General features: G+C 28.6%; 2 protein-coding genes across 4 annotated transcripts in view; one reads left to right on the forward strand and one right to left on the reverse strand.

Annotated features, from left to right (window-relative positions):
• Positions 1 to 27,039, forward strand: part of LOC103568270 (uncharacterized) — a 113,009-nt gene that overhangs the window by 17,080 nt on the left and 68,890 nt on the right. The window contains exon 1 of one of the 3 annotated variants that reach the window (XM_008545082.3): positions 20,842 to 20,930. The exons of the other annotated variants lie outside the window; for them this stretch is intronic. The gene's annotated coding sequence lies outside the window, so the exon portion shown is untranslated. Of the gene's footprint in view, positions 1 to 20,841; positions 20,931 to 27,039 lie in introns of those variants that run through there. 3 annotated transcript variants of the gene reach the window in all.
• Positions 11,726 to 13,697, reverse strand: LOC103568247 (uncharacterized). The gene is made up of 3 exons (XM_008545026.2): positions 13,593 to 13,697; positions 12,608 to 12,876; positions 11,726 to 12,540 (listed from the first exon to the last, which is right to left on the reverse strand). Exons 2-3 carry the CDS (start codon positions 12,871 to 12,873, stop codon positions 11,811 to 11,813), a joined length of 996 nt encoding a protein of 331 aa, XP_008543248.1. The 5' UTR covers positions 12,874 to 12,876; positions 13,593 to 13,697; the 3' UTR covers positions 11,726 to 11,810.

The following is a 27,039-nucleotide window of genomic DNA, read 5'->3' on the forward strand; positions in this document are numbered from 1 at the left end:
AATACTAAAAGGAAGTTTTTCTCTTTACTTCGAAAAGCACAAGTGTAATTGGTTTTCAAATTGAATTAGACCTTAGTCTTGATGAGCTTCCTCAATCGCCATAAGAATCGTTCGAATCAGTCGATCTGTTCAAGAGTATTATAGATAAAATGTTGATTATACACAGACACAGGAGCTTTCTTTAAAATAGTCGAAAGTTTTCCATCACCACCGAAATCTACCCGTTAGTAGAAAAAACATTTTTCTAAATTTCGATTAGAGCCAATTATTTCTTTTTTCTAAAAAATTTTTTCAACATCATCCGTGTAAAATTTTATAAATCATTTATTTAGCTGTCAATTACATATATAATGTAATTAATGATAATTTGTTGAACCTTAACTTTATTTCTTTACTTTATATTCCCTATTGGATATCCAGTTAATTGTTGGTAGAGACAAAAAAGAAATCTCAAGACGTTGCTTGATCTGGTTTTCTACCCATTGTTTTTTTTTTTTTATTGAACATGACTTCTTTAGTCGCGTTCAAATTTCCGTTGAGTTTTTTGTTTAATCGAAAGTAAAAGCGACCTTCTTGTTGCCGGATCTTTTTACCAACTCGAATCAAGCATTTTTCATGTTGAATTGAAGATTTTGTCTCGCACTATTTCGTTCAATACTTTTTTTTTCTTTTCAAATTTTTACCAAGTGATCGATTTTGAATCGGTTTTTTTAAAACATGTTTCCTATCGCTCTCTTGTATATTAATAATTATAATATAATACCCAGGATCTTATTTTTGTAGTGGTAGAGGTTTTAATCTCTAGAGAGATGGTTGATAACCACTTTTCTCTCAGCAGCAACATAGTCTGATTCATATTTAAAGAAACCACTTCTCTGATCTATTCGCTCTTGTTAATAGCGTGTGTACTAGCACTCTCTTGGGAATCTGTGGTATAATAATGTTGACACAGCCGATGTGTGCAGCTTGAAAATTCTAAATATGAAGTCTATTCTTTATATCTTAAATCAGTCTCGATTTAACTCTGTAAAAAATCTTTGAAAATAATGTTGAAGAAAATATACAAACTTTTTTGGAGTTAACCCTACTCCAAGAAGACAGAACTCGAATTAGTTTTTAGAAAATTTGATTAATTATAACATCAAAACTTCAAGTTTATTTTGAAATTATTTCGTGATTAGTAATTTCGGATACTTGTTATCTACTGTATGACAGCGCCGTTAAGAATTTCGTTAATTTAATTAGTTGCTAAATAGAGACGATAATAAGTGAATATTAGAATACAAAAATGTTATTTTCACTTTTTTTAGATTTTCCAAATAACCTAGAATATTTGTAAAAAATAAACTTTCGAAATATGCGTCTTCTTTTTGAGCTGAAAACTTCTATTTTCGAATTTATAAATTTGAATGAAAAATCATAAAAATCAAATTCTGTTTCGCTGTAATTATATTATATTTTATCATGAAATTTTCAATTATATAAGCATTGAAGTGTCAATTATGGATTTTAATCCGAAATATATCATATAAAATTAATGTTAGCAAATGAGTAGACAACACAGCGAGTGTCGCTGGAAATTTTGAGGAGAATCCTTTGTGTATTGGATGTAATAGTTGCACCTACAAGTAAAGAAGACGTACATATCAGTATAGTATGAGGGGTTGAAAGTGGCACCAGCAGAAATATCCATCTAGGTTGGGGAAGTCTTCGTAGCGTTAATGGAAGAAATGACTATGTTGCCTTCATTGGATACGAGAGGCTGTACAAGCGACGCGACAAACTCCCCCACAATTGTGACTTGAACAGTCTGATGAAATGGTTCGTCAAGAACACCAAGCGTGGTGCTGATGAAAAGCCTATCGGACACAGGCTTTTACTGACAACTTTTTATTTAGCTTTGATGATCAATGATTGTAGACTGCGCTGCAAAATAGCATTAAAAAAAGAGCCTTTCATCTTATAATAGTACCTTAAGTCAAAGTGTCAAAGAGAAGGTCTAACGTCTGAGGTCTAACGATTCAACTATAATTGGACGTCACATTTTTTTAAACATGATGAAAATAAATATTTTGGGAAATTCCGTTTCTAATATACTTTAAAAATGGCAGCATACGACAAAAATATATTTTTTTCAAGGAAAAATTCGAGCTTAGTCCACATTTTCGTTTCTAGCAATATTTCAGAAGCCTTGTCTAAAGCTCCCATAGAAAACACAGACTCAATACAGACTCGGTGCTCCATATTAGAAAAAATTGTCATTTTCATTCATTTTTATGTACTAGCGTGATTTTAGAAGCCTTTTTCAAAGTTTCCAGAGAAAATACAGACTCAATACAGACTCGATACAGACTCAGTGCGCGATGTTGGAAAAAATAATCATTTTCTTTCATTTTCATGTCCTAGAGTGATTTTAGAAGCTTTTTTCAAAGTTTCCAGAGAAAATACAGACTCAATACAGACTCGATACAGACTCAGTGCTCGATGTTGGAAAAAATAATCATTTTCTTTGATTTTCATGTCCTAGAATGATTTTAGAAGCCTTTTTCAAAGTTTCCAGAAAAAATACAGACTCAATACAGACTCGATACAGACTTGGTGCTCGATGTTGGAAAGCATAATTATACTACTGGAAAAAATCAAAGGATCAATAAAAAATTCCAAATTTTTGGGTGATTTTTAACTAGCCGTAACTTCGAGAAAAATGGTCCTTAGAGTTGTTAAGCGAAATAAAATTTTCTCACGCCCGTAGACCAAAAAAAAAGTAAAAAGAATTTGAAAATTTTTTTGTCGCTGGTTTTTCTAAGATTATTCAAAAACCGCTGATGCTGAAAATCTTTAAAGTTCTAATCCAAAAAGTAGACACTTGGAGCTACAATTTTTTTTTCTTTCTTGTACGACCATTTCTCTCTAGGTTACGACCTGTTGAAAATCTTTCAAAAATTTGGAATTTTTGATTGATTCTTTAATTTTTTCCAGTAGTGTATATAAGCGATATAATGCGCCTGTGGACATGATAGTGTCTATAGTTTTAAACGGATTTGAATGAAACTACTTACTTATAGTTTAGATAAAAAATCTTTTTTTGTTATGGAGATATTGACTTATTTAAAAAAAAAAAAAAAAAAAAATTGCCAATATCCCAGCATAATGACATTCAGGCCGATATAAACTTGGTCAGTGTCGGCACAAAGTGCCAATAAAGCCGTAGGATAATAGGGAGCCTTTGGTTCATGGAATGAAAAACGCGACGGTAGTCAAGTCGTGATTGCTTCTGGCAATTGGACATCTGTGTCACATCTTCTTCTTCACCATAACTTTAATTCTCAACCGATTCTCATTTTCAGTCTATTCAAATAAAATATTTGAATTTATTTTCCAATCAATATAAATTTATTATCAATCGTGTGTTAGATAAAACCTACAAATGATTAGATGAACTTCATTCAGTTAAACTTTTTTAATTTTGTTTAAAACATCTAAGTGTTCATTGTATATAAATATGTATGAACTAGATGAATGTGTACTTGACCATCGGCTGAGAAAGTTCCTCTAAAGTTTTCGATCCCTAAAACTGAATAATTCACTTGCTTGAGAATTACCAACGTAAATGTGTCTAATGATGGCCTGTACTGTAAGAAACTTGGTAATTCCGGTGTGACCCGTGACTCATTCGTGGTCAGTCTCGACCTTTATTCTCTTGACTGCACTACGATTGTCGTCTAGACTTGAGGTTCAAAATCTTTATTACAGATGCAAATTTCATTGCGCGTCCAGTTTCTTAAGTGTCTTAGAATTCTTAGCTCTTCTGTATATTCAAAGTTAAATTTAATTATATAAGAGATTTATTCAGAATGATTACCATCGTAGTGTAGCTACTTGATACTAGTTTCAGCAAAAACTTTCAAAGTAAAAAATAGTCATTACATTTGCCAGCTGCTTCGTAAAGTTTATATCGTTGTAATTAAGATGATAAAAATGGTACGAGCGTCATTTACTGGCTTATTTTTCCTATTCTATGTATGTACTTTCATAGTAATAAATTTTTAGTTGAGTATTAATCCAAATGTTGCATTTGGATCCAAATAGATGTGAGAAAAAATAATGTAAAGTAGATATAGAGTTTTATGTGTAGCCTACGTATTTCACTCAAGGTAGTCCCGAGGGTGTAACCCGAGGGTAAGAGAAAGAGAGATATTCCTGTGCTTAGACTTCATACCTCTGCATCTGTAAATCACACGAGGTGCTGGCAAGGACAGCCACTTTCCAGAAGTGTCTCTACATCAAGAGCCTGCGGTGTAAGCTTGTTCGCATTTCAAACTGTTTGTGTCTTTGGAGTTTATATTTTACAAAACCACTGATATTTATCGTCTTTAACGCAAAATCTCAAAAACAGAATCTTGATATTGTCATAGAATATCAAAATTTAAGGTAAATTGAATTAGCTTTTTAAAGATTATGTAAAATAATTGAAAATAGACATAATCATACTAATTACTTTTTTTTTTTAAATTAAAACAAAACCCATTATAGTATTCTTTATATAATTATCTTCCTAAGTTCATATCAGAAAACATGTTATTCAATTTTATAGATTTACTGCATTATTTCCTTCTATAAATTTTTTTTACCCCTAGAATGAACAATAGGGTTGAAAGGTATTCATATTTTTGTGATTCCTCACTATCTTTACAGAGAAATCAGCTATTATTAACACGATTTTCACGCACGGGCTATTGGTCATTCACACGCAGCCGGCACTGACATTCGGTCCTTTAATTACCACCAATTAATCACAATACCGCGTTGTACTACCAGGGTTTTGAACAAAATTTCAATATTTTTTCTATGATTTTCATATATAAGCTCTCACTACCCCAGAAATCAATTTTCTTCATACATAGCCTGCTATTGTTAATGGTTTCGGGCTACTTTCCTTACAGTAATTATACCTCAATTTTGAGGTCCGTTTTTTTCTGTGCAAAAGAAACTGATTTGGTTATTTGTTAATTTTTTCTGTGTGATGGTTTCCAACAGTATTTTTATTCACTTTTTACTTTAAATTCATTAGTTAGGTATTTTGTATTGTGTATTGAATCGTTTATCGTTGTCTCGCTATCATCAGCAATGTGCACCCTATACCTACGCTTGATTTATTTTGTCTATTCGGCGAGAACGCTTTTGTTTTCGCTGCAAAGGGAGTTACATGTATTGTTCCATATCACCATTTCATTTGGCAAAGAACTGTTAATTATGTCAATGTGCATTCCCTTGTTGCACTTTTGTTGTCAATTCCTAATGAAATCGTTTGTTTCATCACGAAAATTATTACTCCTTAGTTTTATTTCAGTTGAGATACTTAAAATTTTTTAATGTTTTCTTCTTGCTTTCATCCCATTGATTTAAAAAATAAGGTTATAAATATTCGAGCAATGTGCTCAGTTTGATGATTGACTCACTGTAAATGTAATTAAAATGAGGGAAATTAGTTTTTCTTTGGTGAAGATTAGAGTATACCAAACGCTACGAACGTGATCCAGCCTCTTGAATCGAGCACAGAATTTTAAAATGCCAAGACGTAAAAAGTATGACTAGACGGGTGGCTGATACTTTTTGCTTCATTTTTGTTCTGTATCTTAATTTTTCCCTCGAGCTACGTGGAAGATTAACCTTAATCTCAACATATTTGCATTACAAAATATATACACTCTCAATAAAGATTTTTGTCTTTTTCAACGTATAACGAACTAGATTTTTAACCCTTTCTTGAATTCTTCTTTCGTGAATTCTGATGACAGATATTCTTAGAATTTTGAATATATTTTCCATCACTTCCTTGCAAAATATTCAAATTAAATATTGTAATCTTAATAAAAAATGAAGGGTACAATTATTTTCTACCATCAGTAATGAACAAGTACTTTATTCACCCCTCTAAAATCAAATTTACTTATTTAAAACTTTTGTATTCTTTCACTCAATAGAATTGTACACGGAAAAAAATGGTGTTAAAATTTACTCACACCGGTATAGCTATGCTACTTAGCAGTGTTAAAACGGTGTAAATACGGGGTAAATTAATTTTAATTCAAATTCTCGCTGATTTTTTAAAACTGCGCGGGAAAATTCAATTTTTGAGCACTGTCTCGCGTATTAGGATTTTTGAGTGTTTTTTCACATAAAATATAAAAATATATACTCTAAAACTTTCTTCATCTATTTTTGTATTGAATTTTTTTTATTCTCCGTAAAATTGAACTCAAAAAAATTAAGTATAGCAGTAAAAATAAAAAATTGTTTAATACAATACTCACTTTTTCTTCAGAATTTATGACCATCGCGTGTACCAAAACTCGTCTATTCTCCATTATTTTCGTAAATTCGGGAGAGCTTCGTATATATGTGAGAAAAGCATAATCTGACGCGAAAAGTATGTAACCTGCTCACGCATTTTGTACATTTATCGACAAGAGATAGAGCATTATATCAGCGAGAGTAAAAATAGTACTTTACAATTATGTGAATCCGCTTTTATGCGTCATCGCATTGTTCCCCTTCAATGTTGATGCAGACACGACCATTAGCTAATCCTATCCATTATATACTCAAAAAATTTTTCTCTTTCAAAAATCGTATTAAAGCAATTTTACGGAAAAAAGAAAAAAACTAACACTTAGTAGAAGGGTGAGCAGATAAGATGAGAATTATGCAAGCAACAATGGCTTTATCGAATTTTTGATAGAAACTTTTATTTCTATATTCCATTCAAACTTCAGTTACATCGAAAATTCCAATTTGTCAATTTTTTATCATCTTGAATAAAATTTAATGATTTAAAAAATTATTTTAAAATTTTCACTTCATTACAATCTTTTAATTAATTATTTTTTATTGTAATTCGTGTCAGAATTCAAAATAATCTGTTTTTTTTAGCAGAGTTTCTTGTAAAGTTTTTTCTGAGTGAATTTTTTTCAAATTGAATTTTCCCTTGTATCGATTAGATCATTACAATGTTGTCAAGGGTGAACTAGTGACAACTGACATATCTTGCGTGTCACGTTACTTGGTCAAGCAAATCGACGTAATATATCTTCATGATACCTGATATGCCTTTCACAAGTTTATCCTTCCTGTCATCAATTAATATCATGTTTTTTTTTCTTATTTGATAAATCGCAATCATTAATTTATTAGAGAAAAAAAAAACAGGAATATTTATTAATTAATGGGAAAATAAATTTACTCTATGATACTTATGCTGAAATACAAGCATATTTTTAAACTTATTTCCACTGGTAAAATTTTCACCAACAGGAAAGTTATTGATTTGAGTCAGATTTTTATAGCTCAGGTTGTCCACAGATGTTGAAGTTTTGAAGTTGAGTTATTGCTCCCTACTATTTTCGAGTTGGCGCTAGACTTTGTATGTTTCTGTGTGGCAAACACATGAATTGGAACGTCCTACCTTCTTCTATGGGTAAACTATTTTTGATCAAATCTGCATCTGAAAGTTTGACTTTTTGCTTCTGTTTGCAGAAAGAATGACGCATAAAAAATGAAACATGATTTCAAATTTTATATGATGCCTTCATGCTCGAACTTGTAGACCGGGAAGTTAAGAATCAACTTAAAGAAAAAGTAGTTTGTTGCGTTTTTATTTATTAATTTGTTATAGTAATTAGATGATTTTTGATATTGTTGGTGACTTGAATATCAAACCCTGATTAAATTTCTTTGTTCTGCAAAGCCAATTATTTTGGAACACCATAAGCTCTAATCTAATCCCAAGACAATAGGTCTGTTTACCCTATGGCGGAGAACTCACCGTTTATCGCAAATGTGCAGTATATTGATTCAGTGATTAAGGATCCATTGAAACCAACAATAACACTGATGATCAAGGTGTCATTTGATCACATAAAGTTTATTTTTCATGATATTATGTTGAAAGCTTATAAATGTATAAATTTATTCGTGACGATAAGAATTTACAGAGGTACGATATTTTACATTCTGATGTTCTGCAGTGGATATTTTATCTTCACCAACGGATTCTATTCGAATATCCTTTGAGCGATGGGTATTTTATGTCGACATTTAAATCACCATAATCGTATTGCACTGATTTTATTATTCTGAGAAAATTTACGGTTCTTCAAAATTCAACGACTAACTCAAAAAAAAAAAAAAAAAAAAAAACGTAGTACATTAAATCAAAAAATAGAAAAGTTACTTAAGGCTGTTAAAATTGATTTAAAAAAATTTCATAAAAATTTATTTTTTTGTTTCCAAATATTCTAATATAGAAGTATTGTCTTTTAATAATTTTTTCCGGTATATATCGCTATATTGTTGCTATGTCCTTCAGAGCTAATTTTTTTTTGTTTTTAAATATATTATTTAATATTTAAACCCCAGAACACTTTAGCGCCAGTTTTGGACGCTTCAAAAATTAAAAAAAAATAATTTTCAAACTAGGCAATGACTTATTTAATTTTCTAAATCTGTTCAAAGATACTTTTGTAATAAAAGTTTCTTTAAATATTTTTTCATTAACTAAAATAAAGCATTAAATGTCCGAAAACAGAGCAGTGGCCATAAATGGTACTTTTACTCTAAACTAGTGAAACAATCGACTCACAGACTTTATATTGCTCCTATATATCAGATATTCAAATTTTAAGCCGGTAATCCTCACTTGACCGTTCATAACAGCAAACAATAATATTACAAAGTATATCTTCACAGTTAGCATTTGTAACTTGAATTAGTGGACACGATCTGACGGAATTGTTTTTGATTTTTCTATAAAAATCTTTAATTGAATTTTTTATCACCTGTATTTTTTATTCTATTTTATTTGGAATAAAATTTTGTTTGTTTGACATTTTGAAAATAAAAATACCCGATTGGTTTATTAAAATTCAATTGAAAATATTTATGAAGGTTTGGTACAATACAGTGTCTAATTTAGTATACAATGGAATTAAAATATTTATCAAAACATTTATATTAATTCAGAAGGAAAAACCTCGTACCATTGAGACAGACCGACACCTGTGTCTTAATTAAAGTTGGTTTGACTTTTGGTAGAAGCTAGCTGTACTCTATACCCTTCGAGAGTCTGTTCTGTGTCGGTTGTTTCCCATGGGTGCAATTTACTTGCTTTCTTCTTCTCTTGAGTACTACACTGCAACTTATGAACCTAAACTGAAGGCAGCATCGATTTTAAAAGGGAGAACTTTATAAATGGTGACTTTCATCACTTTGATAAAAGCTTACCGACAAAATTTATTTTATGGCACTGAAATTAATTTAATTATTCTTGTAAGAGATACAAGTGCTAATAATCTTATATTCTTCAATTAATGCAGAACTTTATTCAATTAATTACAGTAATTACTAATTTATTATTGATACTTTCAAGAAGAGACGTTCAAAGATTTAAAATTACAGAAAGTCTGTTAACTCTTTTCTTTCATTTCTATTCATTTAGAATTTAGTTCCATTGGATAAAGTTTATTAGCATTTTATGAAGTGAACTATTGCAACTTCATTATAATATGAATTACATATTTAAAAAGATTAAAATCTTATAGGGGGATTCGAGCCAAATTGACTCAGAATTTTTTTTTTGTTCACAAATACTTAATAACGATTTGTTGAAAAAGGGGTAAGTTGATCAGTCTGGATAATTCGGTCATTTTCTAATTTTTAGTAAAATAGAAAAATTTGAATCTGAGGTAAAATGGGCTATTATTCAAAAAGTAGTTTTTTGCTTCATCTATAAATCAAGAAAGTTTCAATAGTGACCTGTTTTACCTCATTCAAATTTTTCCAGTTTGTCAAAAATCTGGAAGTTGCTGCATTTTCTTAACTGGTCAACCTGTTTCACTTTTTTTTACAAACCGTAACTAAATATTTTGGATCGAAAAAACGATTTCTTTTGCCGTAAAAATGGTGTCTAATTTTTTTCGAGATCTACAATCTCTAATTATTGCAAAATAGTAATTCTCATTTATTTTTATATATTTGAAGTTAAAAAAAAAAAATTACATGGTAAAAAACGTGAAATAGTCTTTTCTTTGTTTTGGTTAGTCGAGAGTAGACTCTAGTGTATTCATGTTTACAAAGACTAGTATTGATGTTTTCGACAAAACGTCAAGTCCAGACGATAGACGGATGAAAGTTCTTTAGTTTTTGATCCATGTAATATTTATTCAGACAGACATCTGTACTTTCTTTTTATAAAGAAAATCCAATAAGTAAAAAAGTAAAAGTTAAAATATTACTTTTTAATGAAACTTACAAAGATCAAACGAAGTTCCCATTCAATGTACAATATTTTTTATGGTGATTGTAAACGGATTAATTATATATGAACTCAATAGTAATTTATCGCAAAGAGTATTTCAATTATGCCAATTACAACTGGTAATAATTTAATAAACAGATTATGTGAACATCAAAGAGTATTTGGAAAAAAAAATGATTAATGTATTTACTCATTTTGGTAAAAGCTGCATCGATATAGTAAAGAAGAAAAATAAATGAAGCTAATCTTGTCTCTTAAATCTTTTTTATCCCAAGTTTTGTCCACATCAACGTTATAAATAGGCTATACTATAACGTTACAAGCGTCGTTTAACCATCATTTGAAAAGTAGCAGGGCACTGAAGACGCTATTAGGCTCCAGGTGTTGTATATCTCACCCCCTAACTCACATTTATTTATTGTTGTTATTATTATTTTTTTTTGTCTACTCAATTGTTAGGCGCTTTTAATTATTTTTGTGGAATAATTATATAATACATGTTTCATAAAAAAAAAATTGTTATTGTAGAATATTGATGTTAATATCTCTTGAATCGATGAACTTAAGTCGCATAGTTCGTAATTGTAAGTATTCTCGTTATTCACTCATTAGATTAAGAATCATCTTATTGTCTTCAAGAGACTATAATATTCAACCTTGTTCTACTTTTGTATAAATTTTTTATTTTTAAAACTAGTATTTTGTGTCAAAATTAATCTAATTTTAAATTTATTAGATAAAATGCTTCAACCTTTCATTCATTTATTAAAATACAAAAGATCTAGTTCTCGATCACTCCATGTATTTGTAAATCTATATTTAGACAAATTAAGTAAATATAGTTGTACAGTATCCGATAGACCCGGGATGATTTTCACATTCAGGAAGGTAATGATTCCCTATTGCAAAATGTTAATAGTTCTTTTTTTTTCCGCGTGTATTTTTCTCCATGTTTTTTTCAAAAAAAAAATCCAAACTCAAAATTAACAACGAGGCTTTTAATTCATTCAATCAACAAGAATAGTACTGTTCGTCCACTTGAGAGTGATCAAGAAAAAACACTCGACCCCTCTTAATAATAAACGTACTTTGATACAAGAAAATAACGTCTAATTTGTTTATTCAGAAAATAAGTTAAAACTCGGTGTATACTTAGTTCATGTCAGTCTCTTAAGAATTCTCAATGAAAATATATTGCACGCCAAATAACGTACAAGTGCAATCAATTTTTTGTTACTTTTGCAGACCGCTTTTTTGTTAGTGGATCTCCACTTTTTCCATCTTTTACAACTACGTCTTGCGTGTTTACTCCTTGGAATTGCCTGAGGTTTTTTTTTTATTCTTCATCGTATTTTTCATCTTGATTTTAGTTTTTTTCTATTTTCGGTCTGAGGTATCAGTAACTTATAATCGATGTAATTTTTTATTTCTAAATTCAAGATACATCTTTATAAATAAATTGTTAATACATTATCATAATTATAAATAAAACTTTTTATGCGTAACTACAATTAGACTCGTGAAGATGTTTTTTGAATGGTTCGACCATTTCTGAACAACCATTTTCAGCAAATCTACATGTTTCTCTACGATAATTACATTTCTCTTCATGAGACATTTTTTTATAATAACGCGGCTGTACTTGACATCCATAAATCGACCAACGGCAAGGGACTTGTGAATCAGGATCTATTTCGGGCTCAGAATTGTGTTGATAATTATCAGAAAAATCCTCACTCTCTTGATACTTTCGATAGTTACATTTTTGTTGATGCATAAGCTTTCTACGTCTTGGCATTTTTACCATGCAACCATATTTGTAGAACTGACATTCAACCATTTCTTCAGGATCACTATCTTCAAAGTTCAACGAATCAAAATTACGTTGAATGTCATCTAGTCCTTCAAGACGGTCTTTATAAATGCAGAGATTTTCATGCACAAGTTTTCGCCATTCAGGCAATCTTACGTTGCAACCAACTACACTGTATTTACAGTTTTCCAAAGCCCCTTCCTCATTGTTTAGGTCAGTAGGAAGATGTTCTTCTTCAAGATAAGGACGAAATTGGCATCTAGATTCATGTAAATCTCTAAGGTGTTCGGGTATATTAGCATAGCAGCCGAGGTATGAATATTGACATGGAAGAAGTTGTTGGTCTTCTGTTGGACTTGGCGGTCGCCATTGAAGACGTTCGTTATCAATGAATGGAGCGGATGGCATAGAGCTGTAAATCATTGGTAGATATGATATTTATTTATGAAGTAAAATTATTTTGTTAAAAGTTTACATACTTGGGTGGATATACTGGATAGGGATGTGGCATGTAGTGTATCGCTGGTGGCATATGAAATTCGTGGTTAAATTCTTGAGATGGAGCTTCTACATTTAGTGATGATCGACATGTTGGGCAAGAGAAGTAATAAGGCTTACAGCGATGACAAATGATATGTCCATTCATACATGAGTATTTCGATGAAGCATTCATCTCCATCATGCAAATTGGACAGACGCTTTCACTTTTGAATTTTTCTTGGAGACTCGGATAAAGACCTGACATGATCTAAAAAAAGTTTTATTAATAAGAGGAGAATCTTACACTTTTGGGAATGAAATTTTGGAATGGTTTTATGACGTGATTTGTTTTTTTGCAAATATCTCCGTAAGTATTGACTTTTCCAAAAAATTACATGAAACCTTTTTTGTAGCGCTTTAAATTTGCTACAAAAAAGATATCTTATACTTTTTTGAAAAAATCGATAGGTATGGAGATTTTTGGAGTTGAATAGTCGACGAATTACTCGGGTTGAAATGTAAATCATTAATTGAGTGTAAAAGAATAATTTTGACTCGAGTCGGTAGAGGAATTTGGAAATTTTCTGAGGTTTTTGGATCCTATTTGATCGTTAAAATTTGGAATAGAGTAAAGTATTGAAATGCTTAAAAATTAACGTCACTTTTTAGAGACTTTATTGAAGAAATTGATCTAGTTTCAAGGAAAAATTGATAATTTTTAACTCGTAGATGTAAAAAAAAAAAAAACAGTCTCTGAATTTATCAATTCCATTATTAGAAATTTTTTTTCAACTTATTTTCACAATCTAAAACGTTGTATTTATTTATGACGACATTTTTGCGTGAGCGTTAATGCTCTTATTTCCTGTTCAAAAAAAGCTAATGATAATATTATATTCTTATTAATCTAAGTTATAAATTTTTTATAATGAAATTGAGTTACAATCTGCTTCTTTACTTTTAACTATATATTTCTAGACTTACCTCTATTTTTTTCCTTTCAAAAAGAGTAATATTGTTAATAAAAGACTTTGAATATTCCTATCGCGTAAAAAAACTCCACGTCAATGTTCACTTGCCGTATGTCAAAGTCGCAGTACTCGCCAAAATCATATCTGTAAAGACTGATAACACAACTTTATCTGATAAAACTGTTGATCGTGACGTGGATTGTTTACACAGCTGATGGTAAATACATCATCTAGTATTTCTATATATAGAAGCATTGGAGTAGCCAAGCAAAAAAAATATTTGTTGTATCCATTGATATGCGTCATTCGTATGATATTGAACGAATTTATGGTTCGTGACTTTATGGACTGAACATTGATTCATATTATCAATATTGCTAAACAGAAATAATATTTATTTTAATTTTTATTCACTTTATTACTATTACATTCCGTAAAAGATGAATTTCACAGCCGCTTCTATGCAATTAGTGAATTTTCGATTGTAAAAATTTTTCAGTCATCAATTTTGAGCGGCAATAAATCATATGTGACTGCAAAAATATTTAACACACGATTTTTGTTCCAATTTCCTTTGTCATAACTTCTGTCCAGGAGTAAAGTATGAAAGTATGAAAAGTAATTTTACATTTTCTGACATTGATATGCATTATTTGCTTCTGGTAGATGTAAGAACAATAATATAATATGAAAATAAACTTGATTGAAAGTGAAGACAAGGTTTGTCACAAGAAAATTCTAACAGAGGGCGTACAAGTGAAACCAAATACCCAAGTGATACTCTCAATATAGTGGCTACCGATGACCCTTGTGAGTGTTTCAATCCCTTTTGGAGATGTCACATCAAAGATATCCCAGTGTCTCTTTACAACTTTGGCATAATATTTGTTTACTCTAAGTTGTTTATGCAAATGTGATGGAGAAACACGGCAATTATACGCTCACGTGTATATATATTTTCACAATTTACGGTTATTAATAATATTTTCATTTATTTAATTACTTTTTAAAATAATTATCCTTTTTTAAATCGTAAATTAAACCTTTGAAGACGTAAATAGGCGTGAAAACGTATTTTAGACGTAGTTGACGTACGAAAACGTTAGTAAGGCTTGCGCAATTGTAAATCGTAGATACATTTCAAAAAAATCACTCTGCCTAAGGCATAAATAAGGAGATTTTTTTTCAGCGGAAAGATTTAGGAGTAATCTTTAAAAATGAATTAGCGAAATTTACTAGATATTCACTAATTTTTACTAATTAATTTTAGAAAGTAATGGGAATTTAATTTCAATCCGCATTTATTTAGATCCACAGTATTTTTTTCTTGATGACCCGTTCACTTTTGTAACAAAAAATATCTGTTTTTTTTTTTCCTAAATACTAGATTGATGTTCGCATAATCAAACATTATATTTATCGTATACGATACAACAGAAAATGTGAGGCTTTTAGATGAGTATACATTTCAATGCGTAAAAAAAATTTTTTACAAATGTGATACAAGATTAGTTTATGTAGGGAGGCCAAGGCACGACGAGGCACTCAAGGGAGTAAAAAATAAAAAAAGTCAAAAATATTATTCAGGGGCTGTAGAACATCTAAAAAATATATTTTCATAATTTCACTCGGAAGCCGTCTCAGCTTAAAGAGAAATTTTTTTTTTTTATTTTAGATTTTATATTTCATTGACGTCAATGTTTTTTCAAAGAGTTTATGTTTCATAAAAAATTTTTATAATTCTCAGCTAACTCGGTTTGTAGTGAATAATATATTTACTTTGTGAGTAATAATTACAAGCAAATTAATAACAAGAAGTCTTGTTTCAACTTCAACCGAAATTAGGTCACTTTTTTTTCTTGTAGTAAAGGAATATTTATTCTTAAATTCTCTTCGTGTACTGGGTAATAAATTTTTCTAAATTAAAAAAACAATTAAATAACATAAATATTTTTGCCGATAATAAGAAATAAAATAAATCGATTTAGCGCTTGAGTAAATTATTTTTTTACTCCACGAGTTATTAATTAAAAAATTTTTTCATATTTCTGTGCCTTTAGTTATCATAAAAAAATTTATTGCCACTTCTATTAATTAAATAAAGTATATTGTCACTGAAACAATACATTTTATGAAGTAATTTTTATTTATCGATTACTACATATCATAACTTTTATTAATTCTCTATGGCAGGTAATTAGAAACAACTTACGCAATTAAAAAAAAAAAAAAAACTGAAATATATTTTCCTTCATGAGTTATAATCTTGTTATTGGGACTAAGACTCAACTTGTCTACTATAAATATTATTAATTACAATGAATCTACATAAAAGGTGAAACTTGAAAGTTTTAAGTTGTTTCTGTTCACCCGTTTGATAGTATCTTACAATAAATTTACGTAAACTGAAGTTAATAAACTTTGACACACTTTATTTTTGCATTTAACCAAGCGCTGATCTCATGAATAAATTTATAACTTTTGCTTGGAAGACGCTGATGAACACTCTGTCTAATACCTTGAAGGTTACTGTAATCTTACAGTTTAACGACGAGTAAACACTTTCCACACATTCTATAGTTATCGAGTAGTGTGTGCATTATCAGCATCACTAAAAGCATTATATTTTAATGTTACAAGAACGTTGGTTGAATTTTCGAAAATATCATAAATAACATGACGGAAAATTTACACAGAAAAATAGGATTTTTTTTCGCGAGATGAATTTCGCATTATAAAATGATAACAAAAAGTTTCTTAAGACTGAAAAAAATTTCTTAGCTCAAGAAAGTTTTATCTCGCCTGAAGAAAATTTTTATTTTCAATTTTTAATGCAAAAAATTTTCTTGGGCGAATAAAAATTTTTTGCGCAAATAAATATTTTATTTTGTGTATAATAATGATTTTTAAAAAATTGATTTTTATTGGCTAGTTACAAGAAATTGTGCTATTGGAAATTTTAAATGGAAAAATTTGAACATTTTATTAAAAATGATTTTTTTAATCGAAGAAATCTGAGCTCAGCTTGAAATTTCCTGATAATTTTTTTGGGATACCGAAAATAAATTTGAATTTTTTTCTGTGAAGAAAATTATTTTTAAATTTAAATATGTAATGATTTTTAATGACGTACTACTAAGCAAAATATTGTTTTTACGAACGTTATTTTTTTGTACGTCAATGAAACTGTAATAATTGCTACGTCTTGTAATTTTTACAGTTTCAAAGCAGAGGGACTTTGCTGATATTTAAAAATTATAATTTTTTTCCTATTCTTTTTTCCATGTGAATACTATTATTTAAAGCTGATGAACAGTTTTAATCGTGAAATTTTCGTATAAAGTGCAATAGATGAAATACAAGGTAAACATAGGACATAAAAAATATAACACCGATAATCAATAAAACTCTATCACACTTTGTAGTCTTTTACATTCTATCGTAACTTTGTTTGTGTGAAAATATAGAGGTATAGATAAAGCGTTCGAAACCCGCGTCGTTTCGTCACTTGGTTACTCCAGAGTATTTTTCATTCTAAATTAAATTGACGTGGTGATAATAAAATATATATATATATATATATATATATATATATATATATATATATACTTTTTTTCCCTAAAATCTATCACTCAATTTAATTTAATTTAATTACTTTTACATGGGCGATTTTTCGATTAAAGTTTTAGTTACTAAGATGTAAATCATCGTTATGTAGTTATTGGAAATTTACGAACATTTTTTCCATTTATCATGTTTCAATGTCGGTCAGAAGACAGCGATTACAGTCATTGTTATGATATATTTATATATTATGACATACAATGGATGTTAATTCGTGATTTTATCGTGTGCTATCTTGTTTTCTTTCGAACAATTTAATCAAGGTGTCTGGTTGCTGATCGATTAATACATGAGTGACAATCACGTGAATGAGTTTGTGAGATCAAGCTAAATTTCACAAATTACTTCAAGATTGATTTTGTCGTATTTGATATTTCTGTTGAGATTCATCTAAAAACGATCGTATTGTATCGGAAATCAGTGAGCTAGGAAAAAAATATCTCTCAATCTAACTTTACTCGTCGTTTCAGCGAATACTTTTTGGTCTTTTCGGATCTTTAAGGTCTCGGGAACCCAGTAAAAATAAACGGGTAGGCCGGTAGCTTCGCAATATGCTGCATAATTTGACCATAATTCAAATGCAGCCTACTTCTGGAAGTATAAGAGGCTTAAAAAAAAGACTGAGTCGTAAATCCTAGTAGAATCAGTGTAACCTCGTGAAGTGCTAAAACACGTGGGTTTTTTTTTTTTAGCATAAATAGAATATTTTTACGTAAACTTTTAATACTTTTTAAGAAATTTATGTATTGAAATCGATCTTCAAGTGAAACTGTAAAATATATTTGTTTGAAATAACTTCGATTAGATTGTTTTAAAGATATGAAGTATATATATTACAATATCAATTATTTATCTCATTTTTGAAATTCATAAGACATCTTAAAATATCTCAACTAAAAAAACAGAAAAAAATTATTACAATAAAACGGATTTTTAATATTTTTTAAATTATTTGTTACTAATAAAATTAGTCTTATGTTTTATAAAATTTTTCACAAATAATTTTTTTTTTTAACTGCAATTATGACACTACATATTAATGAATTCCTTGAAATCTCGTTTTAACAAATTAATTAAAAATTTTATGAACCAAATTGCAGCAACGAGTAGTATAGATTTTTTTTATTGCAAGAAAGCTTATGTGAGTTGTTTTTGATAAAAATTTTATTGAGTTCAAACATATGCATAAAATAGTCTTTGGTATAAAAATAAAACTATTTATAGTTTTACGAAATTCTGTATTTTTACTCTCCAAAGTTTTATTTTCGATTTAACAAACAACAAGTATCATAAAGTAACGCTTGATTTAAAAAGTAAACCAGTTCAAAAATACAAAGCTATATTGTAATGTATGTACACTTTTTTTTTAAGACTCAAAAACAAATACTCAACTGTCAAAAAAATTGTAAAAATTTTTCTCCTTTGTAAAGTGAAATTTATTCTTATGAGATACATCAAACGTACGTAAAAATAGCTCGCTGCTAAAGTTTTCAACTCTTTTTTATTTCATAACTTGGCTCATTCCGATTTCGTCCCTGGAAAATCTCTCGGACTTACTCTTTTACCGCAGTAATACTTGTGTACTTGTATACTTGTAAACTTTCCTGTTACATGACATTATTTTCTCACTGCGTTATTATCATACGCTTGTGAATACAAAGACCTTAAGTTTTAAAATTTTATCAAGTTAGTTTAATGCAAAAAAAAAAAAACAGACAAAAAAAAACTTTAGATACGCAAGTGGTAGGGCTAATTTTTTTTCATGAAACTTTCTTGGCTGTACTGACGAGCAAGTTGTTTTCCAGTAGGAAACGTTCATTTTAAATTCAATGTTACTTATTCATCGATAAGAAAAACTTTTTAAATGTTTTATACTTCGATATATTGTTATTATGATTGTCATAATTATTATTTGCATTATTATTATTACTATAAGAAATATACATACAATAGCTGCTTTTTTAGAAACCGGACTGTCATTTTTTCCGTCTATGTATTATTTGTAACAAAAGATCAATTTTTCGAAGGATTAAATATTTGTTGGACAACAAAAATTTTGTGATGATAAAAAAAGTTATAATTTTTATAACTGTTAACAATTTTTTAGTTTATATTTGTCGTATTAACGTAAAATTTTTTAGTAGAATTGGGTGGGGCTTGAAAATTCAAAATTTTTGAGCAAAATAAAAAATTGTTTTATTCGTTATCGGAATTATTCTTTTAAGAATTAGAATAAAGATGGCTCTTTACTTTTATGTGTTTGAGTTATTATAGAAGACTTTTCTGAAAATCCTAGAGAAGTCTTAGAGAAATTTTTTCCCTTTTTTTTTCATAATTTTTGATAACAATCATCTTTAATTCGTTCCATTAAATATTCATTAATTACAACTTATAATTATTGGGATAATTAAATTTCGAAAAATATTTATTGATGACTATTTATATATCAAAATTGTGTTATCTGTTCATATCATATAATAATCGAACAATATTAATTTTAAAAGACATGTGTTGATAAATACTTATCAGTTATCATTTAATTTTGTTAATTGCTTGTCAATTAATTAATTTAATTATCGTAACGAGCTTCAATTGTCAAAGATCAATTATAAATTTTTTTTATTTTCAATAGTAACCCATTTTACCTCAGAGTCAAATTTATTCTAATTTTAATTATTTTTTTTTTTTTTCAATAGTGACCCATTTTACCTCAACCTCAGAATTCTTCCGATTTCGAATAAAAAAATTAATTTTAAAAGTCAAAATTCATTTTTAAAATTTTTATTAGTCGCAATACTTGAGTACAGTCGTTTAAAACAACCATTAAAATTACAGTAGTATTAGTCGACGTTTGACCCTACATAAAACCCCACCGAATAAAATAAACTCGAGTACAAAATTAATAAATATAACTATCCATTAATTTAATAATTTTACCTTCTATCTTTTCTGTTAATTAAATATTTTACTGATCTTGTGAAATGTGTACGTGTGAATATTTAATAACATACTCAAACATGAGGAATAAATACCATGTGCTGCGCTTTGCAAACGTATTATCTCATTTAATTGAAATACCCTTGATAAAAAAGCGTATAAGAAAAAACAATAAATATCATAAAATATCAATAATTAATTGAATTAATTAGTTAATTAATTAGTAAACTAATTAAGTGAAACATTAAGCAAACATGAAATAAAATATAGAGTAACTCTTTGACGATAAATTTTCCAGTGACGAAAAAAAAAAATGAAATGAAAATAAAAATAAAATAATTTAAATCCGCTTAGTAATTGAATTCATCAATTAGTAAAGTATTGAAAGAGAATGACGGTAGTGTAAATGAAAGAGGGTTTTTTTCCCGCCGGCTCTTGTAGTTGTTGCGTAAACTTGCCACCAGAGTGCGACTACAGCGCATGGTCGTCTCGTGAACAATCGATTGCGATATATCGTCGAGTCCTATCTGGCGTTTAAGGAGAAGCTGACGCATGCGTTTGTATAATGAATTCGTATTGGCTAGTGATGATGTCATGCAGTCTCCCCTAGGTCTGCGAATGAATCTGCGGGCTTTTCTGCAGTCTACACCGACTATTCGAGCGGCACAGCCGTGTTTTTTAAAATCATATTGACACTTGTGATATTGTAATTTACACCTTGTGCTTTCTTCAAGACAGTCAACAACAAACCTCAACTTCATTGACAACAATTTGGGCTTATCAACAAACGGTGAGTCATTGTTGGATTTTATGTTGAAAATAATCTCTTGTTTCGTCTTCATACTTTCCAATATTCTTGTCCATCTCAGTCGAATGCTCGCACAAGAATCTCTGTCATTTAAAAATTTATCAGTTATTAATATTCAAAAAGTGCGTAGATGACGTCAATTTTCAAAATCTTAGAATATAAAAAATATGAGTAGAATAAAAATTAAAAATTCAGAATTAGATAAATGAAAAATCAGTTGGCGCATTTTTTTAAATTTTATTATTTTTATTTATTTATTTAAAATTTATGTCTTGTCTGCTACATTAGCGCGCATTATTTTTTATGACACTGCAGTTAGCTGACGTTTTATAGTTTTTTTCAAAATGATCATGTGTTAATTTTGTTCGATTGATAATTTATTTTTTGTATTTTTTATGATCCTTTTATATGCACATGTATAAAATAAAAAAAACTACAGGTGCAATTTTTTCAAATATTTTTATAATTTCTCAAGAGAATCTGAAAACTATTAAATGTCAGTGAACCGGTTTCATATTAAGCTTTATTGTAATCAAGGTTATATAAAAAAAAATAGTCTGATTATTAAAAAAAATATTTAGTTCACGTGCGAAAGTGATATTTATTTTAATGCAGAATATAAATATTTAAATTTCAGCGTTAATAATTTTGATATTTAGTATACATTTTAATTAAAAAGGAAGTGAATTAATTGAATTCGATGTAATTTTAATAAATTTTGAGTTTCTGAATAATTTATAAATATATATGCAGAAAAATATCAAGAATTGAAAATAAAAATTTTCTTGGGACATAAAAAAATTTTCTTGCGCTAAGAAATTTTTTTTGTATATATTTATATATAGAAGACGTTTTATAAAAATTAAGAGTGGAAAATAATTAAAATGAGAGGTTTCCATTAAAAATACGAACAATAAATTTAAAATAATTTTTTTTTCTTATATTCAAAGAAAGTTTCCATACTGATTGCCTTATCCTTATTCTCTTTTCTTATTCGTCGTGCTTCAGAATTGAGCTCAACTGATGAGAGGCCTTTGCAATTATTCACCTCAGGTGTTAAAGTAGAGGTTTTCAACAATGTAGGACAAAACTTTTAGTCTTTTGTTCTTAACAAAAATGTATAATACATTTTCAACTGTCATGACAACTTTTACTATTTTACACAAATTATATTATGAATCAAGTATTACAATTGTTATATTCATAAAACTTTTCTTTTATCTATTTTTATAATTTTCATTTACAAATACATGTATATCTTTATTATTTTAGTATTGATCGTAATAAGAATATTACGTCACGATACGGCACATTTTTTTTTTATCGCATAATTTTATATTTTAATCTTAAGTACACTGTACCTGTACTTGTACATTTTTATGATGAGTTGGCTGTAATAATTTGAAGTTAAATTTAAATATACATTGATTTGCAAATGTATGTTCAACTTTAAATTATTTTCAAAAAGGAACACTCGGGAATTGATCATTTAGTAGAGAATATTTTTCAGAGTTTGCGATACAAATAATAATTTTTTTGTGATCTAAAAGCAAAGTGTCGTGACTTGAAGTCTGTCAAGAAACGGACTTTATTAAATTTTTGACATCAACTATTTTCAGCAATTTATGTTAATTAAATTCTTACTTTAGTTTTCTCATTGTTATCGACAATGGTTGTCGAACCCTCTGTGACGTTAACACGATCCTCTTCATAACTGTTTATTGTCTTCCTGTCTTCAAGTCCTGACCGTTCTCCTCTGGGCCGATTTTTTCGATTTCTTTTTATTGTCAAAATATTGTCTTATCTAAACTTGAGGTTTTTATAACGATACCTTTTATTTGAGATATTATTGACTTTTTTACTGCATTCAAATTATCATCCAAAAGTTTTTATCTTTTTATTCAAAATTATAATTTTTCGATTTCTTTTATATTTATTTCTTCGTATAAAAATTAATTGCTGGTTTAGTATTTAGTTCAAATTCCAATAAATAGAATATTAGCGGTAGACTTGGCAACTATTTGATTGAAAAAAACTTTACAATGTTTTATTTACCAAATCCGTTTGAAATAACCATTCAAAATGCATTAAATCTACTAGTAATGGTAAAAAACCTCTTATACTATTTACGATCAATAAATTCGGCATTTACTTCTTAGGAAATACCCTCATAGACTTTGGATTACGCGTTGAGAAGATATTTGCTTCTGAATGGTTAGAGATGCTTTTACATGGTCATAATATAAGAAACATAGGCTATCAGAGGTATACCAAAGGGATGCGACGTGTATCGTAAAAGACTATCGTTTGTGGTTGGACCAAATTTTATGTCACATAATAATTACGATCACTTAAGATAGTAATTTGTGGCAATTTAGCGGTAGAGTATAGTATCATTTAAGTAATAAAATATTTATCGAGCAACTGTATTTTAGTTAAAAAGATCATTTTCATATTTATTATTATTTATTTTTTTGCGATTACGGAAAAACAAAAAAAAGGAAATTAGATGACTTTTATGGTTAGCAAAGTAAATTAGTTTATTTTATTCATGTCGCTCTAGAAATCAAGAGAGCAGATATAGACATACGTAAATTTAACTTAAATATAGTGTCATTTTATACCCTAGTGGTTACGTGCATATAAATTATGAAAGTGACCATGCGGTCGGCAACTTTGGTATTACGGTCACATTTCGATATTATTATATAGATGCTTTTTTAATGGGTGTGCTAAAAAAAGATAAAACATAGACTTGTGTAGAGATAAAATACTACCATTAAATATACATTAAAAAAAATTAACTTTTGCACAAAAATAGAAAATTTTCGACTGAAAGTTAATATTCTTGATTCAAAAAATTTCTATAGCTGACAAATTCTGTTGGCTCAAGAAAATCTTGATTTGGTTTCTGAAAAAGTTTGTCTTCTGAAATATTTTCTTGATTAAAGACAACTTTTTTTTTTCTGTGTGCAAAAACGATATTTTCTTTAGAATATGATTTTTAAATTTTAACTTCTTTACTAAAATGTTTTTAAATGAATAATTGCAAGTAATTGAATTAATTTGTATCATTAGTCAATTTAAAAAGAAATCACACATGTTTGTGATAAGATCAATGGTTGCACCGGCTGTTGGCCATAGAAAATATGCCCACTACACCGTAAAACGAATTACGTGTCGTTATTGCGGAGAAAAATGAAATTCGTCCATACTGCGGAGCTATGGGGTCTCTTAGTACAGAAAAACGTGATCTCTGAACGATTCGATCGGGCTCCTGAAAAAAATTCAGTGATGAAAAAAGAACGACAGCAAAATAATCGGCAGAAGAGGGCGTGGAAAATAAAATATAAAGAAAATAAAAAAAAATAACTATTAAGTTAATAGACAAAAAAAAAACTGAAAGTTTCTGTCTTCTCTGTAATCAAAAACACAAACATGCGCTATTGGAGATCAAGTCTAGTATTTATCAACATCGTCTTGAAGACTTTTTGTTTGGAGTAAGAAATTTATTGAACTCAACAGAATTCTTACAGAAAAGTTATAAGTCGTGATATAGAAAATTCCATTGAACTTACAGTAAATCTTTCATAACTTCAAAGTCTACGAATCCAAGTTTCCTTTTGCAATAGCAGATTTATCATTTGAAAATTAACACAAGTAAATTTTTTAGTAATTTTTTTTAGACTCAGATTTTCTTATTTTAGTCTGTAAAAATATTTGATCGTCAGTTTTTTAGATAATCTTTTTATTTTTATTTTTTTCCTCGGGTAAATGAAGACGGAAAAAAATCTAGAAAAATATTCAATTTTAAGTAACTGATGTGAGTTTAAAAACTAAAGTCCTCTTCCGTCGGTCACTGTCCAAACTCTATGCGCAAGACGAGAGTAATATTAAGAGGCGTTTCTGCTATTTTGTCCAATAAATTGGACGTTAGTCACAAATTTTTTTTTTTATATACTTTCGGTTGTAAAAAAAGGATCAGAAAAACTTATTGAATTGTACTTTTTCAAGTTTACTTCATTTTTAACAAAACTAACACAAAAATTTTGATACTAGAAAAAAATTTTATTTATTAATCCGTGAAGCAGAAAAACCAATTAAAAAATGTTTACTTTCAATTGAAAACTGAAAAAATTTCAAGAAGTTCTCGAAAAATCACAGTTTCAAATAACAGTTGTATCAAATCGAATTCGGAATATTGTCTTACAGTTTTAGATCTACTTTTTACTAAAATCCTAAAGCTATTATTTGAAACTAATTTTTACAGATTTTGTTCAAATGTTTCTAGTTTTCAATTCGCAACACCACGTTAGTATATGGAATTGTAATTTTTTTCCCACGTAATTTGAATTCACTCAGAGTTCTGAAGTTAAAAAAAAAAATCATTTCTTATACGGAGTGAAAAAGGGTTAATTTGAATCCACATCTACTCTGATCCGGAGTTCAAATGTTAAAATGAACTCCTTAGTTAATTTCACTCCAGAAAGGATTAAATGAATAAAAAATCATCTGCTCTTCATTCACTCGGACTTTAGCCCGCGCTTATTATAAATTTTATTTGCATAATTTTCGAATAAAAATTTCATAAGATCATTTTTGGGACATGTGGTACTTTTCAAGAGTTGTTCTTTGTTTCACAATAACTTATAATTTAAGTTTGGTCTAGTGTTGCAACCCCTGTAGAAATTATTAGGCGAGATCACTTCTCGCTATACTAAGGGACAAAGTGTATGACTCATGATTCATACACTGAGTTTGCGTGTTTTCTTTCTTACATTAGCTGCAGTTGCAGGCGTTATATAATCCGAGGAAGGGAGACACAAGTGAAACCAATCGATCTTCACGAGGGTCCTGTGTTCCATTCCCGATTGATGTTTTTGCGATGCTGCAAAACAGTAGTATAATTTTATACACTGGTTTTTAAAAGAGTTTTGTTGGATTACAACCATACAAGTTTTCAAAAGTATTAAAATATAGTTAATATTTGATATGATTTTAGATTGAATTGTATTTGGACTAATTGTTCTGTATTTGAACGGTAAATTTTAATAGAAATAACTAAGAATCTTTATTTGATTTAAAACAGATCACGTTTTTCGACTCGGGCAGTTAACTTATAAAAAAATTAAAAGTAAAAAAAAAAATCTTATTATGAGAGGCTGTAATAGCACGCAATTTTTCATCAATAATTTCTAATTTCTGCATTATGAATGAGTATAAATAAATTTCTTTAAGAATAAAAATGCAAATAACAGAAGCATAAGCGTATTTAATATTTATGAAATTGAATATTATATTTCCGTTCCATTTACCCAAGTATGAACGAGATTAAATTTATACATATATATATATATATATATATATATATATATATATATATATATATATATATATATATATATATATATATATATATATTAAGTGTCTAAATGAATATTCCAAGTGAAAATTCAGGACACGCAGCCCTCACTTTCGGTGGTTTCATCAATTAGCTTCAGTAAAAAAATTTCCAATTATACTCAAGTTTCTTGTTTTTTTAAGCGTACATTTATTTTAAATCTATGAAAACTCATGAACATACATACTATGGTGTTACTTTTTTTTCTTTTTTTTATTTTTTTTATTTTAAATTTTCGTTACTCTCGTCCTCACAAATGAAACGCAAACGTGTCCACGGCAGCTCGATCTTGTATTTGTTCAACGAAATAGCAACTTCAATATTCACTTTCCCATCTCTTGATTATAATCTCTTGTCCTTAATTCTCTTTTATTCTCAATTCTCATTTATAATTTCAATATTGAATATGACATATTAAGTTTTTTCAATTATTTTTGTGTATTTTAATTTAACTGTTATTTTTATTTCTGATATTTTTTTTTATTATTCACTTTTTTATTGCATTCAAGTCATAATTTTATCAATGAAGTATATTTTTGCTCTGTAGTTAAACTAGTATTTTTTTTATTTTTTTCATTTCTAAAGCTATTTAATAATAACTCTCCTTGTATATTTTAAAATATGAGCTTTGAACGGCAGCTACAAATCGCTAGAGAAAACAGAAGTGTTTGAGGAAGCTGCATAATCCGC

Source organism: Microplitis demolitor, chromosome 1 (genome assembly GCF_026212275.2).
Source record: "Microplitis demolitor isolate Queensland-Clemson2020A chromosome 1, iyMicDemo2.1a, whole genome shotgun sequence".
NCBI lineage: Eukaryota > Metazoa > Arthropoda > Insecta > Hymenoptera > Braconidae > Microplitis > Microplitis demolitor.

Excerpts from the sequence above, each read along its gene's own strand:
- LOC103568247 (XM_008545026.2), bottom strand. The coding sequence starts at position 12,873 with ATGTCAGGTCTTTATCCGAGTCTCCAAGAAAAATTCAAAAGTGAAAGC. Across the intron at positions 12,541-12,607 it reads TATCCAGTATATCCACCCAA|CTCTATGCCATCCGCTCCAT; the intron begins GTATGTAAACTT and ends AATGATTTACAG.